Source organism: Apteryx mantelli, chromosome 1, assembly GCF_036417845.1.
Source record: "Apteryx mantelli isolate bAptMan1 chromosome 1, bAptMan1.hap1, whole genome shotgun sequence".
Lineage (NCBI taxonomy): Eukaryota > Metazoa > Chordata > Aves > Apterygiformes > Apterygidae > Apteryx > Apteryx mantelli.
The window spans coordinates 96,822,711-96,842,020 of record NC_089978.1 but is presented as its reverse complement, the minus strand read 5'-3'; the positions used below and the strand labels follow the sequence as shown (position 1 = coordinate 96,842,020).

Genomic DNA, 19,310 nt, shown 5'->3' with positions numbered 1-19,310 from the left:
TAAAAGAGTAGCGTATTTGCAAAGCACATTGCCTAACCTTCCCCAAATCCATAATCCAATTTTCCACTTGTGTCATTAAAGCATTTTCAATATATAAAGATGTACTGGTAATGATTTTGGACTTTTGCTTAATCTCCACAGCATTTTAAAATCATACTCAATATTCAAAACTCCCTCCCTTTTTTCCACTTCTCTTCAAGAAGAGAATATTATTCAGAAACCAAAGACACAAGAGTAAGAACAACAAAAAGAAGAAAACATCATGAAAATATTTTCTAAAGAAAAATGTTAACTTGATTTATTTAAATCTACGACACAGTTTCTGAAATACTGATCCAAAGATAATATTCACAATCCATTAAAGAGCTTGTGCAGAAACTTGTCTAGTTCACCTGTGTCTCTTTATGATACTGGACACTGAATTTCACAATTCCATATAGAAACAGCTCACTAAATACTTTTAACAGGCAGTTGACTAATTCAGAGTATGAATGGTATCTCAAATGTTTTACGTCATTTTTGGAGGAAATTCCATTTCTTACATAGCAATAAATTTAAGAAGGGTAAAGAAATAAATGATACTATAAAAAAAGAAAAGGTGATACAGAAGGGAATTCACCAACCTCATCAGATATTTGCTGTGCAAGACGTATTGCTACATTTCTTAGCATGCACTCTGAAGTTGGATTGGGAATGTTCTGTAGGGCATTTTGTAGCACCACTGCCTGGTCATGTGTAGCCTGGTTTATCTGGAAGAAAATATTTTTTAGTAATTATTTTACATGAGAGAAAAAAAAAAAAAAGAAGATATGAAAACAAAGTTACTTGAGAAGGGTTTGCTGGGGATAGATATGATCTTGGAAGAAGAACTACCTTTAGAAATCATATACGCCAAGAAGAAAACCTCTCACTCTAAAATAGTTAGATACCATCACATCTGAAGACATTGTACATTACAGTGTAAGATTATAGGGTACAAGTAGATAAGAGAGGCATTTGCCTGAAACTACTTATTGCTGCAGGTTTGTTTAGTTACTTCAAGTTAATAGTTAATTTCAAGTTGGCTGTTTCAAGTTAATAGAATCTTTTGAATTACAACTCCTCCTTACCTTTCTGCTGATGTACGAAAGAAACAGTTTTCTAAGATAACGTCTCCCTCTGAATAGCTACTAGTGGCCAGAAAGAACATGGATGCAGAGTTCATTATATTTAACTACATATCAAGCATTTGAGTTTGAACGGAAAGTTCTTTAATAGTGCTCTAAATTACATTCTCCTGTTCTTACCATCCTTTCACAAAAGGAACAGAATCCAGGACAAGTTTCTATCCTCTCTGTCTTGGTTTGAGTTTGGAGTTCCTTCTCCTGAGGCTGACATAGCTCTGTAAGCCTTGGCAGCTCCACTAAAATGGAGGTTTCCTTCTCTTGAAGGACAAGAAGGTGGTCAGGAGTAGTCAGCATGGATTCACAAAGGGGAAATCATGCTTAACCAATCTGATAGCCTTCTATGAGGGAATGACTGGCTGGGTAGATGAGGGGAGAGCAGTGGATGTTGTCTACCTTGACTTCAGCAAGGCTTTTGACACTGTCTCCCATAACATCCTCAGAGACAAGCTCAGGAAGCGTGGGTTAGATGAGTGGACAGTGAGGTGGATTGAGAACTGGCTGAATGGCAGAGCTCAGAGGGTTGTGATCAGTGGCACAGAGTCTAGTTGGAGGCCTGTAGCTAGTGGTGTCCCCCAGGGGTCAGGACTGGGTCCAGTCTTGTTCAACTTCTTCATCAATGACCTGGATGAAGGGACAGAGCGCACCCTCAGCAAGTTTGCTGATGACACAAAACTGGGAGGAGTGGCGGATACCCCAGAGGGCTGTGCTGCCATTCAGAGAGACCTGGACAGGCTGGAGAGATGGGCAGAGAGAAACCTCATGAAGTTCAACAAAGGCAAGCGCAGGGTCCTGCACCTAGGGAGGAATAACCCCATGCACCAGTACAGGTTGGGGGTTGACCTGCTGGAAAGCACCTCTGCGGAGAAGGACCTGGGAGTGCTGGTGGACACCAAGTTGACCATGAGCCAGCAATGTGCCCTTGTGGCCAAGAAGGCCAACAGTATCCTGGGGTGCATTAGGAAGAGTGTTGCCAGCAGGTCGAGGGAGGTGATCCTCCCCCTCTACTCTGCCCTGGTGAGGCCACATCCGGAGTACTGTGTCTAGTTCTGGGCTCCCCAGCACAAGAGAAATATGGAGCTATTGGAGTGACCTACTAGAGCAGGGACTGGAGCATCTCTCCTATGAGGAAAGGCTGAGAGAACTGGGACTGTTTAGCCTGGAGAAGAGAAGACTGAAGGGGGATCTTATTAATGCATTTAAATATCTGAGAAGCAGGTGCAAAAAGGGTGGGGCCAGACTCTTTTCAGTGGTGCCCAGTGACAGGACAAGAGGCAACGGGGAAACCCTTCTTTACTGTGAAGGTGGTTGAACACGGGCACAGCTTGCCCAGAGAGGTTGTGGAGTCTCCATCCTTCAAGATATTTAAAACCAACTAGACATGGTCCTGGGCAACCTGTTCTAGCTGACTCTCCTTGAGCAGGGGGCTGGATGACATGATCTCCAGAGGTCCCTTCCAACCTCAACCATTCTGTGACTGTCATAGATAAACTTGCTTGAAAAGCCTGTGTGCACTGTGGTTAGAAATTAGAAGTTGTTGTACAAAAGTTTCTCCATTATCTGGTATAGTTCCATCAAAAAACAAAAAACAAACACAAAAAAACAACCCCCACTCCACTCCTTACTCAAATGCTCCTCAGAAGACACACCATGAAGTTGTTCTATAACACCTGGCACCGGTCATATCTCTTTGCTTTGTTACAGCTTCTGAAAGGCACTTGATTTAAGGCAGCAAAATTCCAGAACTTCCACTGAAGATTGTTATAGTGCTTACATGGTCGATAAGCTATCAGAAGCGGGATGTAAAAGGATCAAACATAATATAAGGGCTCACCAGGATATATGTAACAGAGAGGTAAATTCAATAACCTTATCAATTTAAGCTTCTATGAAAGCAAAGAAAATACTGGAATATTTCAAAAAGGCCATAGGGATAGGTATCAGACTGATAACTGGAAGACTGCAGAGACAGTCTTGCTTACCTCATTCTCTTAAGAACTGGCCAAGACAGAAAGTTATGCTATGCTGCTTACACTTTAGATGTAATAGAAAACCTTTACAACTCCCACCTCCAACCCAAGAAGGAAGCTCACTGGTGCTGCAGCAGGAGAAAAGATCAAGACCAATGTCCTTTAAAGAGGATGAAGACACCAAGAATAACTATGTTTTCTCTGATAGATCAGATGTTTGCAGCACTATAATGAATGTCAGCAGACATGGACAAATGTTACCACCATCTAAGTGGTCAGCACAAAACAGTTTTAAACAATATTTAAGACACTCAGCTGATGCTGATCTGTGTTCCAAACAGCCTTCTGGATAATCAGAATGAGACAATATGGTAGTAAAGTTTACTCATTTTAATAGGCAAAGAATAGGGTGGCAAACACACTTGCTTAAAGATGTTTGTTATATTCTGACAAGAGACAAGAAAAAGTCTTTACCTCTCTATAAAAGTATTCTGTCAAGAGTTTTGATCTCCTTGAAAAAGAATGAGCCTGGTATCTTCTAGCAGATGCAGATAACCAGAACAGATGCTGATTTTTCAGATTTAATGGGATTGTATTTCTCTGCTTCAAAGAATGATCTTGGCAAATATTCCAAGCAAAAGTCCTCTAAAGTGGGCCTCTCCTTCTATGTATTCTTGAGTATAGTTTGACAGATCAAGCAACTGTTTGGGATGGAACTCCACAAAAGCAAAAAGATAGCTGGAATACCAGGAAGCAACTGTCCAAGAAGGGCAGCAGCAAATTTTAAGTTTGGGGCTCTATGTACTAGCCCTAGTATAAGAGAGCAGAAGTAAAACCTTGACCTATAACACATCTGTCCACATGTAGAAGTACTAGCCATATTAAACATGTACAAAATCTACTACTTTGGCTGTGTAATACAGGTGCTCTGTCATTCCACCCTTTCCCTTTTCAACTCAAAGAAACTTAAGAGTAGTGCATCTTTCAACAGTAAACATTTAACTTGGCAGTTTACCTGGCTGTTTTCTGCAAGAATTTTCTACAAGCAATGGATTGAACTAAGAGTCTGGCATGCTTTATTTTTGTGCAGAAAAAGAGGTGACATGATCCAACTGCAATTCTCTGCTTTTTATGATGTAATAGTACCTATGAGATATGGAAACATCCAGAGGAAGCCATACGTCCTTCAAAACACTCAAACCAAAAAAATTTGAGTTCACATTTATGGGATAAATACATGCTGCAAGTTATCTGTACTGACAACCACACAACCCAGTGAAAAGCATGTGTAAACAGCAAACAAAACCTGCTGTATCTAAGCTTACATCATTAAGATTTGCGCTCATACCAGCCTTTTTACAGTCAGAAAGGAACAGAATTTGCTTAAAAAATAAGCTGATCTCTCTTTTTTTTTTTTTTAAGTGTGAAACAACCTTATCTGAAAGTACTGTGAGCTGCTGACATGCAACTTGCACAGAGAGACTAAGTCAATTAAGAGCACCATAGTTGTAGGAAGACAGATGCTGCTGCAGACAATATAAAATCATAGGATGTTGCTATCTGCATCAAGGAAGATTTACATTACCGGTGAGATTGGACTTGTGCCTTCCACAACTGGCTGACAAGCTTCTGCCACAGCTCGAACATGGCCATATCCAATTGCCGTTAGCAATAATTTGGCTATTTTTAGAGCATTAAGGTAGGCACCCCTTCGAGTTTCCATATCTGCATTTGGCAGGAAGTTATTTCTAGTCAGCATGCTCAATACAAGAGGCAAACCACCACTTTTTAAGAAGTTGTATTGGAAGTCACTGGCATCTTCTCCCAGAGGTGCACTGGCAGGCATTAACAAGGCATAAACTACCTGTAGAACAAAATACAGCAAGTTAGCTAATAAAAGTGTGCTAGCTTGAATATAGATGATTAAACACAAGACTATGCTGGAATACTTCTATCCTATGCTTTGGTAGCATAGTCCATACAGCCCTCCAATAAACTAGTACTAAGTATTTTGAATTGTTAGTTTCAAAACAGAATTTGATCTTGGGCTTCTACAATGTTACAGAGAGCATTGCCAAAAAAGTTTAGAAACAATAAAAAAATGGAGTTAAAGATTTTTTTTTAATTTTTTTTAAGAAAAGGCGAAGTATCACAAACCTCGGTTAGATACAGCACTTGTGAGGCAGAAGGACCAAAGAAGAGAGAGTCTAGAGACGGACTAAGGCTGCTTTCACCAAGTTTTGCATGATCTAAACAAATAGCTCTTAGTTTCTCAACCGTAGTGTTATCTGCAATAAAAACATAACTTTTAAATATTTTGTAACATAGCTACTCCAGAACAAGCCAGTGGTATTTACAGTTATCAACATGAAAAATTTAACTGTGTCAAAAAAGTTACAGAAAATAACCAATACACAGACTATGAAGTGTTTTGCAGTATTGCTTACTGTCAGTACCAAGACTGTTAAAGTAATGCCATAAAACCACTTCAAAATACAATATTTTCTTCATTTTTACTGCGCTGAACTACACTAGGGCACCGAACCCCAGAACAAACAGCAAACTATGTAACTTTATAAGACAGACAAGACATAATTATTTGGGAAATACATTTACAACTCTAATTAGGATAATACAGACATGAATTACAGCACCGATAAACTAGCAGAAAGCAGAAAATATTTCCCTATCTTCACTTTTACAGAACTGGCGAGATATAACCATCAAGATAAAGCAGGTTGAAATTAAGTATTTACCTGGTGGCATGAGCTTCATAAGGACACGTGCTCCATCTCTAAGAGGTGGCATATTTAGGCTACTGCCCAAGTCCGCAACTTGCCAAAGAAAAGAGATGTATCTAGGATGCAGTGACATGATCTTAAAACAAACAAACAAACAAAGCATAAAAAACAACAGTTAAAGATGAAACACAGGGGGAAAAATATTTTTTAAACTGTTCATTTCAATCAGAGTATATGCTTACCACCCCAGGCAAACAGCTTTCAACCTCTGGGTTTGGACCATCGCTGTAGTGATTGCCATGGTTACCCGGAGAACCAGTTGAAGAGTCAGAAGAACTATCGGGACTTGAGGGCATATTAGAATTTATCTGTGTAAGCTTAGCTGTAATTAGCTGAAAAACACAATCACAGTTGATCAATACTATGCAAAAATGAGGATTCCTTACTAAATAAGCAACTGATACAGTACTAATGTAATATTACAAGAAGAGGGAGGAATGGAACTATTTCACAAGAATAAGTGATCCTATGCATGGTGTTTTTAAAGCATTTACAAAAGTGAAGCAATATCTGAATCAGCATAATTAACTGACTTGCAACACTTACCGTTTTATCTTTGAGATTCAGTTGCCCAATTAATTTTCTATCATCTGCAGGATCCACCAACTCGCCTCCAATAAACAGTTCTACTTTCGTGTGCGCACTGTTGGCTTTAATACGATTAAGAATACAACGTCGTACTTGCCCAATTGTGTCATTTGTATGAGACCAAATATCTAGATCTTCCACCTGGCGGCCTTGGTTTGGAAAACGAACTACCAGCGTGATGTGTTTACCACGGAAAGCTCTGAAAATAAACAATTAAGATAAAGTTCTTTTTGCCCTCATGAAATACTTTAAATGAAACTAATTATTTTTCCTGTTATGTTTTGAACTGAAGATATTTCAACACCAAACCTTTATGTATGGTGGTACACGCCAGCATGCCATTATTTTGCGAAGGCACCAGGAACTGCAAACTTAACATATACAGAAGCATTCAAGAAACCACACTGTGCACACCAAACACACATAAAAATACGGTCAACTTTATCATTAGGTTATGAACACTGATGGAATTGTAAAAAGTTTTTTTATAAACTTTTAGATCCTTTCTCCTGCTTGTAATTTCCTGATCAAAATGCAATGAAGCCCATTAGACCGGCAACTATGTTTTGCTCTTTTTGTGAAACAACTGTTTCAAACACAGAAACACCAGGAAAAAGTCATCAGGTCACCAAGTCTGAATGCCTTCTGTCAAAAGCTAGTAAAGTTTAATATTAGAACTCCACATCTAAAAATCAAAATGCTTTTGAAGATTAAAATAGGGATCAAAACAGAAGAAACATTTTCATACTACCAGTGACCCCACTTGTACAATGGCAGGGAACTCGCTAGGAAAGATGTGCCCAGATAACCTCAACAAACTGATCCCAGACTACAAAGGAAGGCAAAAATTCCTCATAACAGCTCCCTGCTAACAAGACCTGTGAAAAAGTCTAAAACAATAAACAGCCCATATAAACAAGATGCACCACCAATGAACACATCACATCATAAAGAAACAGCAGTCTTCAGTTTGCTTGACAAAAAGGGCACTTAAAAATAAGAAAGTGGACAAAAATTCCATACCATTAAAAAAAAAAAAAAGTTAACTACATTATAATCCCATAGCCATCTCAACATATTCCTTATGCATTTTTGGGAATTTCTTCCTACATACAGCAACTACTAACACTGGAACATTTAAACAGTCTTCTCTTCTGCTTCTCTCTCCATGAAAATAAAATACTTCACTTGTGAAAATCATCTACACAATACTAGATTTAAAGGTTTTTCTTTTCTCTGATACAAAGACTGAGTTAAAGGAGTAACAGAAAGGATTTAAGATAAGTTTTTACTCAAGGACAAACGCACGAGGAGGGAAGGAATACAGAAAATAAATATACTTCAACATGCCTTCTCTTCCCCTTTTTATGGGGGGGGGGATGGGAACTGTGGTTAAACTTATGCCAAAACCAGAATATTGAGCTTAAAGATAATTCTAAATTTAAGCTTGCAAAGAGCGAGCAACATCTCTGTAAACAATTCTGAAAGAGTAAAATATACATTTGTAACATGTTTTTGTATGACAGAACTATGGAAAAAAAGAACAAAAAAGGTTTGCCCATGCTAATTGTATAAGTGATTTAAAGAATGGTATTGTTTTTAAACAGTTATCTGAAAAAAGGAAATACATCCAAAACAATCTAGCCACAAGATACACTGTGTCAGTTATAGAACAAAACACTAGATACACAAGTTTATTCTCAGGTCTGCCACCCCTTTCCTACATAGCTGAATGCCTGTATTTGCTTGGATGCTTCAAAAAATTTTTGGAAAAAAATCATGTTTTTGACAGACCTTCACTCTGCCCATGGCTTGCATTCATTTGAAGTTCTTTTTGAAAAAGAAGTTACTTTTTTACTGAAGTTTGTTAGATTCAATTCAGATTACTTCAGATCAGACTTCAGCTGCAGAGGAAATGGAATGCTGAGGCTCTATAAATGAGTGCCATGAATAGAATCCCTTTATAATGTAAAATTGCCAAGATATTAGTGATATTTCAGTTAACAGAAATCACAGTAGTGCATTTTCACACATACCTTGACATAGGTAGAATAGTTCTCTCTTCATGGTAATCGCTGTCACATTCATTTATATACTCTCTTAAAACAGTCAACACTCTCACCATTCGTATCGCTTCTTGTCTTGCGCAATTAATACTGTCTTTATCTCCATCCAACACACACAGTGTATCATAGGAGGCTTTTAGACGATCGAAACAGGACTGAATGAAGTCTTCATGAATCACTACCTAAATATGTTAAAAAATTGGGGCAATTAAAAGAAATACTAAAAATGACCTTTCAGCTGGATAATAAATTGGTGCAAGTGAAAAAAACAGATAAGTTATTCTTTAAAGCTGTTTTACTTCACATTAAAACACCCATTGATAGCTAGATTTAATTTAGTATGCGCCTCAAAAGTTTTGCACAAGGCATCAGTAGCTGTACAGTGCAAACTCGTTATTAAACAGAAAAAGTGGAAGTTTGCACTGAGAAAAGCAAATTGCACCTTTTCTTATTCAGTTCTTCAAACTCCATTAAAGGATTTCTAATTGGCAATCTAGTAAAGGCTGGTTTTCTTAAGACTAGGAGTGATCACAGGACATTTGCAGACCACCAAAACAAATCTTTTATCTCATAACCCAATTCCAGATATCCTTTTTTCCTGTGGGAATTCAGAAATAGACTTTGGGCAAGATACCACATAGTGGCAGTTGCAACAAATCTCATCTTTCCTTCCAATTTCTAACATCTCCTTGCTCCTGACCTAGACTGACATACACCTACCGTATCACAGAAAGAGTCTGTAATGACTCCAGGTGCAAGAAAACACTTCTACTGCAGAATACATTAACAGTTGTAGCTGTGGCAGTAATCCCAATCCAGTAGCCACTTTTCTTAGAGGCAGATCAGGAGCTGGGAATGAGTACCCAGCACAGTGAAGCAAAATACTTGTGTGCATGTTCAGTAAATCTAACATTTCCTGGTAGTGTCCAATCTAACTGTTTCCAAATGGACAGATCTATCCACACTTGGTAAGTCCAGACATGTAGCAAGGAAGAGGCATACAGCCCATCTGCCACTACAGTAAGACATAGCTTGCATGGCTGTAAATGCATCACCTAGAGCAGTTGTGCTGTATCTAGTAGACTGGTAGCTCTGAAGACTCTTAAAAGTCTTTTGGGGGACACAGCTAAGAAAATGGAGTTTTAAGAATTACAACTGGCAAGCTACCAATTGGAGATTGTCTGGAGGACAACACCCTTCCCTCCCTTGCCCCCCCCCCCACCCCTTTCCAAGATCTGAAACATAAAAAGCGTTCCACTATTTAAACAGCCTTTTTTGCAGTTCCCTCCTGCAGCAAGCTACTAAGATACTTGTAACACTGCCTGACACTGACAAGGGAGATTTCTGAAATCCTGAAAGTTTATTTCCTTTGAGCTTTTCAGAAACTTATCTCTTCTTTCTGTCCACTGAAATGCATCTCCAGGCAAAAATTAACATAAGAAGAAAATATCTGATTTGCTAGAGCTCAGCTTGAAAATTACACAAGAACTCTGTGATCCTTTGTAAGGGATATGACATGAACAAAAAAGATTAGGCTAGCTCATGACAACACTCAACAGGCCCAGCCAATAAACCTACTGGTATAAATACGTACCACACCTGGAAATTCAGAGGGCTAACTTGAGTCTATGGCATGAGCTGTTCCGTAAGTAGAAAGAGCAAATACAACAGGCAAGTTTAATAAAAAAAAAAATTTAACAAAGCTCAGTCCCTAAATATCCCAACAGATTCTTAATTCTGCACTCTATTAGAACCTGGTGGTTGGACTCAGGAGTGCACTCTCCAAAACAGGAAAACTATTCTCTATTTTCACAGCTTTCAACTATAAAAATATCACTGAATTCAATTTTACCATTGTTTTCCCATTTTTTTACATTGATTTCATATTATTTATTTTTACCTGATTAACTTGTAACCTTGGGCCAAGATTAGTATAGATCTCTTTAAGAAGATCTATTGCTCTGTTTGCAATGTCGTCATTTCCCTGAATCACAACCTAGTATAATAAAAAAATAAGTGTTAGGACATCTTAAAACTTTCTGGAATAAAGTTTGAAAACAAAATGACTACACATAAGCATCTTCACACAGGGGTAAGTCTAATTCATTAATGAGGTAAAAGTGACTAAAGTGCTTAGTTAATAAATACAACCAATACAAGTTACACTGAAAGTGATTGTATAGTATGAGTCAAGATGAATAAGCTATTTTAAAGGAGTTCATCAGGGTTAGCAAAAAAAGCCTAAACTTTACAAATATAATGGAAGTAGTGGTTTTACATTTATCTCCACATTACATTTCCATTTTCAGTAGTTTCAGAGAATAAGACTTGCTAAAATACTATCATTCAAGTCTGTGGCTTCAAGTGGTATTTATTTGGCTGTATTTAAATACTATTCTCTAGTGATCTAGACATACCAAATTTACATTCTATGTTAATATTAGTTTAGAATTTCTGGGCAATTAACCTAGGAGACTAAGAACTGCATTATAAAACTAGTGTTTTTTCAGATGCTTAAGTAATCTACATTACTGAAGATTTAAAAACAGAGTTTTAAAGCATTTTAGATGAGGGGGGCAGAAGCAGGAAGAAGTACTGCTTCCAACCTGATAATCTGAATTTTCATTACTAGCCACCAGGTCTGAATGGATACTGAAAGCAGCCCTATGGAATGCCCCTGCAGGATACTGGGCTGGAGCTTCAGAAGTTCTGTCATCCTGCCAAGCAGCAGGGCAGAGCCAACTAAGTTACTTCCCACAACTAACACATTGGCATTGTGTGGGCACTCTGTACACCACCACTGTGTGAAAACTTATTTGTATAAAACTCCAGTGTATTTTGGTTTTAGCTATCAAAACTGTGACCGTAATTAAACTACCTAACCCTTCAACAGGCCACAACCAAAATTACAAGAGACTGCTGCTTTATATATGGCACACGTTTTACAAAATGCCGGCACCATTATCATGCCACAGTGCAGCTACTTTGTGTTCTACTGCAGTTCTTGAAAACTGGAAAGAACTTGAAAAAATTAAGCATCAAATCAGATTGATGTTTTTCACTACTATGTTTGGAAAGAAACAAAGCTTTGACCAAAAAGCTACAATATTTTTATTGAACAGATACAACCATGTTCAGAAAAGAGTGCAGATACAAGACAAAGATTCAGACCAATGATGACTTGGTCTAAATAGGAATCACTTCAGTTCGTTTCCCATACTTGAATGAATACCATGAACAAGCTTATAAAATGCTCAAAATAAAGTTTAGTTCTAACTAGAGAGTAAGTGCCTCTCAACTTTTCCCAGAGTTGAGCAACTATTAAGCAGAAGCCTGGCCGGGGGGGGGGGGGGGGGACTGTTTAGGCAAAGTGAGCAACTAAATCACACGTTTCAGTGTCCTACTGACAACGACAACTGGAGTGATCTTTTCTTAAACAGGATAGGCAAATTTTTCATCTCATGTGCATACACAGATACTAATAAACCTGATGTTTTCAAGTAACTTTCTCTCCTTGCTAAACTCAAGTTCAGGATTAGTCTACAAAGTTACCAACTTACATCTTTACTGGGAAGACACGGAAGTCAACGCCTCTACGTTTAGCTTGAAAAAGTAGATTGTTGTAATTTCAGTCTACAATTAACAACTTACACATTGTTAAAAATATAAAAGCTTGAGAGACACTTAGCAGTCAACTCTTCAGATGTTTCCTCAAATTAACTTACCCTCCAAAGGTAGTCTAATCCTATTAATTCCAGATCATCCATCATATAGGCTCGTCTCTTTGCTACTAGTTTCCCTTCTCGACAGTTCACAGCTTTGAAGAAACGTTCAAAACATTTCATTCCATTTTCTGTTAATAGGGAAGGATCCAGCTGAAGCACATTATTTTCAAAGAAGTCCTTATTAATGTCAGGGTCTAAGTCTGGTTCATCCCCCATTAGTTTGGAATACCATTTAAAACAGGCTTCGCGATCACAAAGATAAACTGCATTTTCAGCTAAACACTTCCATATTTGCTTCGCCTGAGGGGCACAGAGCCACAGCTGACCATCCTTCAATAAAAATCTTGAGCAAAAAAAAAGACAATTAACAATACTGTCTAATTGACATCTAGAGTCATAATTCAGTAAAAAGTACAGGAAAAAAATGTGAATATGCATTTTACACATGTATATATCATGAGTATGACCCTGAAAACTTTATTCACATCATCAGTCCACTCATGCGAGCAGTCCTGTGATTTCTTAGTAAAAGTTTGCAGAATCAAAACTTTAGTTACCAAACAAGAAAGGAATTAAGTTAGGCAAAAAGCGTTTCTTACAAAAATACTGAACATGATTTACATATTATATACAAATACAAATCTCTTAAGGTAAACTATTTCGTTTAAAAGTCATGTCACAACATATGAGATAAAATTATTTCTGCCCTCTTTCGCAATTATTAGCAGCACTCATTTTGCTGGATTATTTGAAATGCCTTTCTGATGATTCAGAATGGCAACATCACACACACACACACACACACACACACACACACAAAAGAAAAAAAAAAGAGACCAATTCATTGGAACACAGCCTGAAACAGAACTCAAGGAACTGGAAACTTTTCCTTTTATTTGAGTTTCAGCTTTACATTAAGCTATTATTAAAGAACTATTAAAAATCTTATATTATGAGGGATAGCACTAAGAACATTTCAGGAAAAACATGAGATAATCAAGGTTCTTCAGAAGTCATTTTTTCTGATTCAAAATCTTTTTTCACGTGAAAGAAATGAGGGACTAGGGCACAGCATTGCTTTTCAGGAATTGCTACCTACATATTCTATGTTTGAAGTGTCACAGGACATCATTAATTCCTTGATATTAATAACTGATAAACTTAAATTTCAAGAATGTCACGTTTGTTAAAATGCAGGAGTGATAAGTCTGCTAGCCATAGGCTGTTGCATAAATTGATAAAATAGCTGTTTAACATGTCAGATTAATTCAGAAACACTCTTAGTAAAGTTATAAAAAGTAAAAAAGCCCCATCCTTACAAAGTTATTAAAATACTTTAGAACTTGAGAGTTCTTGTATTTTTAAATTGTCTAAAAAAGTAGTAGAAGAAGTAAGAAAAAGCTGTGAGATACAGCCTGAAAAGCATCAACATAATTGCAGCTCTGTGACGAGCAGAGATCCTTGGCTTTCTTATTTCACTCGATCAGCATCTGGTCAAAAGTCTAATAATTTTTCATTTATTCTAACCTCTTCCTAAGGTTCACCTGCTGACAACCCAATAGGAGCGTTTGTTGCAATTATGTGTCAATTTATGATCATAGATTCAGATTTGATGTAGTAAAACAAATGAGGACACATGGGCATATCCTTACTTGAAATACATATTAATGTAACATTGCTGAAGATTTAAAGTATGTAATTGTATCCACTCGCACCCTATATTCAAGTCGAGTAGGGTTCTGCATACAGACAGAAAAAAGCCCAAGCAGATCTTAGTGCAGAATCAGGGCCCTGAATTGTAAAGTGGAAAAAATAAATATTTTTAGGATCTGTATAGGAGACATGTATTTGGTTATTCCAATATTAACATACAAGCCCAATGGATAAAACCCAAAAGCATTTGCTGCATTTTCTGAATGCTGAAAGAAGTTAATACGGCAACTTAAAACTAGACAGGAGAAACAATTACCATGGCTATTTATTGTAGGTATTCAAAGTATTCCTACAGAAGTTTAACAAGTGATCATGTTAAAACTAACCGTAAAAAATTAAGTCGCTCCTGTACTTCTTGCACATGACTGTATCTACTCCCTGGTCTTACAGTTTGAGGATCATATTCACCATGCTCTGCAAATATGAAAACTTTTATTAGACAATACATGCAGAAAAGACATACTGACTTTGAAGGGCAGCTCATGTTTGACAACTTGCTGTTCTGAACATAATTAAAACCACTCAAGGGACAATAAATTTCCAGTAAGAAGTATAAAAATCATTTTTAGCAGCCTGCTAACAGCTAATACTGCATCCTAAATTAAAACGGGCATAGGCAAAGATTGCTGAAGCCTATAATCAAATCAACAAATACTTATTTGCAGATGTGTTCACCATTCAGTATAACAGAAGTATTACAGAACAATTAAGAATCTGCATTCTAATTAGTCAAATCAATTCTTCCATATTTCAAACATTTTCTTTGGGAAGGAAGTCTGGTAAAGTAAAAGTATACCAAACATATCATTCAGATTGTTCAGTGTTTCTTTTTCTAAGGATGGTCTAGTTTCATTACAGGATATCTTTTCAAGAATGTCAGTTTTAAGTTTTTAGGTTTTATTTCTCCAAAGAAAACTGCAACTCCAGTTCTTTAGTACCCTCATAAGTATGTGTGCGTGTGCACACACGTGTGTGTGTGTGTGTGTGAGAGAGAGAGAGAGAGAGAGAGAGAGAGAGAGAGAGATCACACATAGGAGGAAAGAAGATGACAACTTTATCTACTGTAATTTTACAGGTATAAAACCCAGATGCCTGTAATACTGACAGCTTGAAACAGAACAATAGTTGTTCAAACTGGAAATAAACCAAGAAATCACCTTTTACACATAATTTTTCAAATCTTAGCACAATATTGCCTAACAAACAATTGTTTGCTTGTGGAAACTTGATTTTTTTATTTATTTTTTAAGAGATACAATCTAGACATCTCTCAAAGAACTTCTTAATGTACTGATCTTTATTCTTTGCAGTAGAAGAAAGCAGTTACGAACTAGCAGTACTTCCAAGAACTTTAGGAACCCTGACTCGGATTTAACACTGACATGCTACTGTGTACAAACGTAACCTACAGAGGTAGAAGTTTCATAACCATTAAATCAATTCAAATTCAGAAAAATGGTCCTTTCCTTTAGCAGGTAAAATCAATAAATACTAATCATAAATTAGGATTGCTGGACCTTTGTGGGTGTGGGAATTCTTCAGAACAGGAAGCATCATTTTACTATATGCTTCTTCGATAACACGGCTCTGGTCTTTGATCTGTACTAGTCAGAAATATTTCATCATCACACACATTCAGTAAGACCCCTCCATTATAATCTAATTATTGCTATATACCTTATTTGTAAAGTTATACAGATTACATTTAACTGAAATGACTCAACTGTGGGAGATTGTACCATGACAAAATCCAGAGTCATGGTAAAATTTATCTTGAAAATTGAAAAAAAAATCAAAAAAAAAATCAGTATTTCCTATTATACTAAGAAAGGAAAAAAATGCTAGTCTAACTGCTGAAATGCGTCAGAAGGGTTTTAGAATTAGAGAAAGTAATTGTCATAAATACTGCTGTCTATATACAATGTGCAAAAGGTACATTAATTTAAAAATTAAATAAGGGAAGTCAGAAGATTAGTAGTAAACTGGTATGTCTAAAAGACTGGAAACATTCTGTCCACTAGAAATCTTTCAAAACTTTAAAATTAACCTTAATGGAGTCAGCATTAACAGGCAACTTTCAAAAGAAGAAACAGGTCAAAATCAATTCTAAAGAAAATGTTATAAAACTAGCAACAGAAAAGCTATATAAGTATTTGAAGTAGGAAAACCTGAAAAAGACGCTGTGAGTCCAGTAGAAGAAGCTACTAAGGTAGATAAGGACATTGCAGAGAAACAAAAATTAGTTACTTTAAGTGTTCAGCAGATTTTATTAGGAACTGGGGTGACTATCTGTGCTTTTTTTTTCCTGGTATGAATAGAGATTAATTCAGAGACTCAAGTGTCAGAAGTGGTAGTAATAGAAGAATTTGAGTGTTGAAGTCATCCAAGGTCAATGAAGTAAGAATTTAAGAATTCTTAAAACTGCTGAACTAAAAAACAAATAAACAAAAAGCCTTCAGTCTCCCTTAATATTCTCCATCTCGGCTTCATTAAACATCTGTCTAATTTAATCCTATACTATTTCCCCTAGGAAGTCTAAGCGTGATCTCATTAAAAATGTTTTCCACACAGAGGAGTGGAAGGGGAGGGGAACAAATGTTGCAAATGATCACTGAACAGAAATTTTGAGTACTGTAAATGGTACAGGATACTTAATTCTATCAACTCCAGATCTGAACAGCACTGTTAACTTGCCCATGAAGACCTTATCAAGCAGTGTAAAAGTAGTACTGAAAATGTCCAGATTAAAAGGAGAAAGAACAAGAACAAATATAACATAATTACTTAAACAGAATGCCTTCCTTCCGGACTATACCATACAATACCAGTCACTTCATTTCATGGAGGACTTTGCAGAGTTGGGGGAAAGGGCAAGTTCAGTGGAAGATAAAGTCAATGATCATAGAAAAAAAAATTTTTGAAACAAAGACTAGGCTTTTTTAAAAAAAACTTAAAAGGCAAAACCATAAAAGGGAGTATTGTAGAGAAGAATATACATTAATGAATAAGAGGAGAACAGGAACATCTGTTCTCTCCATCACGGAACACAATTATGAAAGCTTTCAAGGAAAATCAAATTATGGCAAATTCAAAACTAATGCAAAAACATTTTCACAAATTATTCAGTTAGTTGTGGAGTTAACTTCCATAAAGATCTGTGAACAATCAGATTTTTTTTTCCTATGGCATTTCTTTTTCCTATGATTAGATGCCTGCCTTGTATATTCTCCCTCTGTCTCATTCATATTCTCCAGCTCAGCTTGATTCTACATTTGTTCAGTTCTTGCTTTCTACATAATCAGCATAACCTTCTTTCTTCTCCTTTCATTTATTTCCCACCAAGCATCTTCTCTCTCCTTCTCCAGGAAGGCATGGAAATATTAGGATGCTTACAAACATCACACTGCTTTCACTGTATTCTGATCTATTTAGTATACAAAATAGAAACTGAAATAAAAGTTGTATAGACCGGAACTGCCTATTACTGTCTTAGTACAGTATCTAGAACATTAGAGGACACTTTCTGGCTGGCCTTAATTGTGCATAAAAGCACCTAAGAAAAAATTCTGCACTGTGATCCTTCCGGCTTTGAACTCTGGGGCAAATGAACAGATACTTGGCAGCAGCTTTACCTTAAGAAAACAAAACTTAATTGCTTTGGAATTAGATTTAAATTATACTCTTTATAAATTTACAATTCTTATTTTGCCAAAAATGTTTATATTATTGAGTTGTCATAGTTGACTGGAGGGGAAAGAATGTGTTTTTTGGCACCAGAAAAATCACGTAAGACATTCTGAAATGTAAAGCAAACATTAGGCTAATTTTTCTGCCAAAGTAATCAACAATGTGATAGGTAAACAATATTGTCATAAATGACTTTTCAGTTCCAGAGTTAAAAGTTAATTGAAATTAATGGATCAGTTCATACATGAATAGTACATGTAGGCCATCTTTGGACAAAAACAACATTGCACTGCATAGTTGTTGGTTGTGCTTCCTCCATAATCCTGAGGCCTACACCAAGATTTTCATAGCTGGCCAATGCCCAAGGAGAAAGCTGTTCATACAGTTAAAATGTGACACTCACTATAACTGGAATGTCATTTTTGCATCAAATGAACAAAGCTTACGAGTTCCTAAACCACCTGTTAAGTTTACTGCCTTGGTTTAGTAAGGTCATTCAGTTGTAACCCCTCTCCCACCCTTTACCAAAGTCAAAGGGCACTCGACAGCTTTCAGAAGTTACATGAAATAATGCATATTCTATTCCACCTTTCTGGACAAGACTAAGCTTAAAATACTATGGGGTGAGAATAAAAAGCCTTTAATACAACTTTAACATTAATTTCTACAACACTATCACAAATTAAGCAAACTAAATTAAGGTAAACCCTCCCATGTATGCCTCAGTGGAAAAATACAGCTGCAGTCTGAAGGTCTTAAATGTCTTAAATATCACTCCCATTTACCTGCATCTAGCTGAATCAACACCTTCATAGAGCACCAAAACTCAAACAAAGGTCTTTGAAGGCATATTTTAGATATAGATAACAAACACTCCAGAATTAAATGAATTCCAGAATTAAAGGTGGCGGGGCAACCTACATAAGCATACTTTAACCAAAACTTACTTTTGGTAAGTAACTCCCTCAAGTAAAAGGAAAAAAAAAAACAGGAAGATAAACATACACACAGATATATTTTACAATGTGCAATATCTTAATATCTCTGAACAACCAATGCTGAATTCCTAAACCTTTAACATAATATATCATTTAATTTTTTTGAGATGTAACTGAAAGGCTGGTAGGATGTTATGGCAGGGTAGAACGGTCCCTACTTCCAGTCCCAGTAGGCGTGGGGGGGAGAGGGGGAAGCTTGTCCTACATCTTTTTTCCCCCCTCACTTCTGTTGGCTTACTTTATAGAATACTATAGTCCAGTGTTACAGAGAAAGGCCTTCCCTACTGCCCAAATTCTACTTCAGTAGCTAGAAGGCTATTTTCCTCCAAGGGTAAGAGTGTAAACTCATCAGCATAGGGTTTTGTTTAGACTGAAATATATAAAAACTGACGTGATGTGCTGCCAAAGTATTGCTGATAACATATGCAATGAGAAAGCAACTAAACAGAACTGGAGTTGCATGGTAAAAGGAAATGGTATGCCAGTGGTCTTAAGTCCCTGACAAATTCCAAACACTGGCTTCAAATACAGATTATTTAAAAAATTCTCAAAGGAGCTTACAAAAATTCAAGACCAGAAGTGGGGCAAAATTCAAGACT

General features: G+C 36.7%; 1 protein-coding gene across 2 annotated transcripts in view; it reads right to left on the bottom strand.

The window, feature by feature from the left end:
• Positions 1 to 19,310, bottom strand: part of USP9X (ubiquitin specific peptidase 9 X-linked) — a 110,557-nt gene that overhangs the window by 40,069 nt on the left and 51,178 nt on the right. For both annotated transcript variants that reach the window (XM_067297797.1, XM_067297801.1), the window contains exons 15-24: positions 14,353 to 14,440; positions 12,314 to 12,656; positions 10,489 to 10,584; positions 8,559 to 8,770; positions 6,481 to 6,721; positions 6,117 to 6,266; positions 5,890 to 6,010; positions 5,291 to 5,421; positions 4,719 to 4,997; positions 624 to 749 (exon numbers count right to left, since the gene is read on the bottom strand). In XM_067297797.1, coding sequence (XP_067153898.1) covers positions 624 to 749; positions 4,719 to 4,997; positions 5,291 to 5,421; positions 5,890 to 6,010; positions 6,117 to 6,266; positions 6,481 to 6,721; positions 8,559 to 8,770; positions 10,489 to 10,584; positions 12,314 to 12,656; positions 14,353 to 14,440 — 1,787 coding nt within the window. The remainder of the gene's footprint in view (positions 1 to 623; positions 750 to 4,718; positions 4,998 to 5,290; positions 5,422 to 5,889; positions 6,011 to 6,116; positions 6,267 to 6,480; positions 6,722 to 8,558; positions 8,771 to 10,488; positions 10,585 to 12,313; positions 12,657 to 14,352; positions 14,441 to 19,310) is intronic.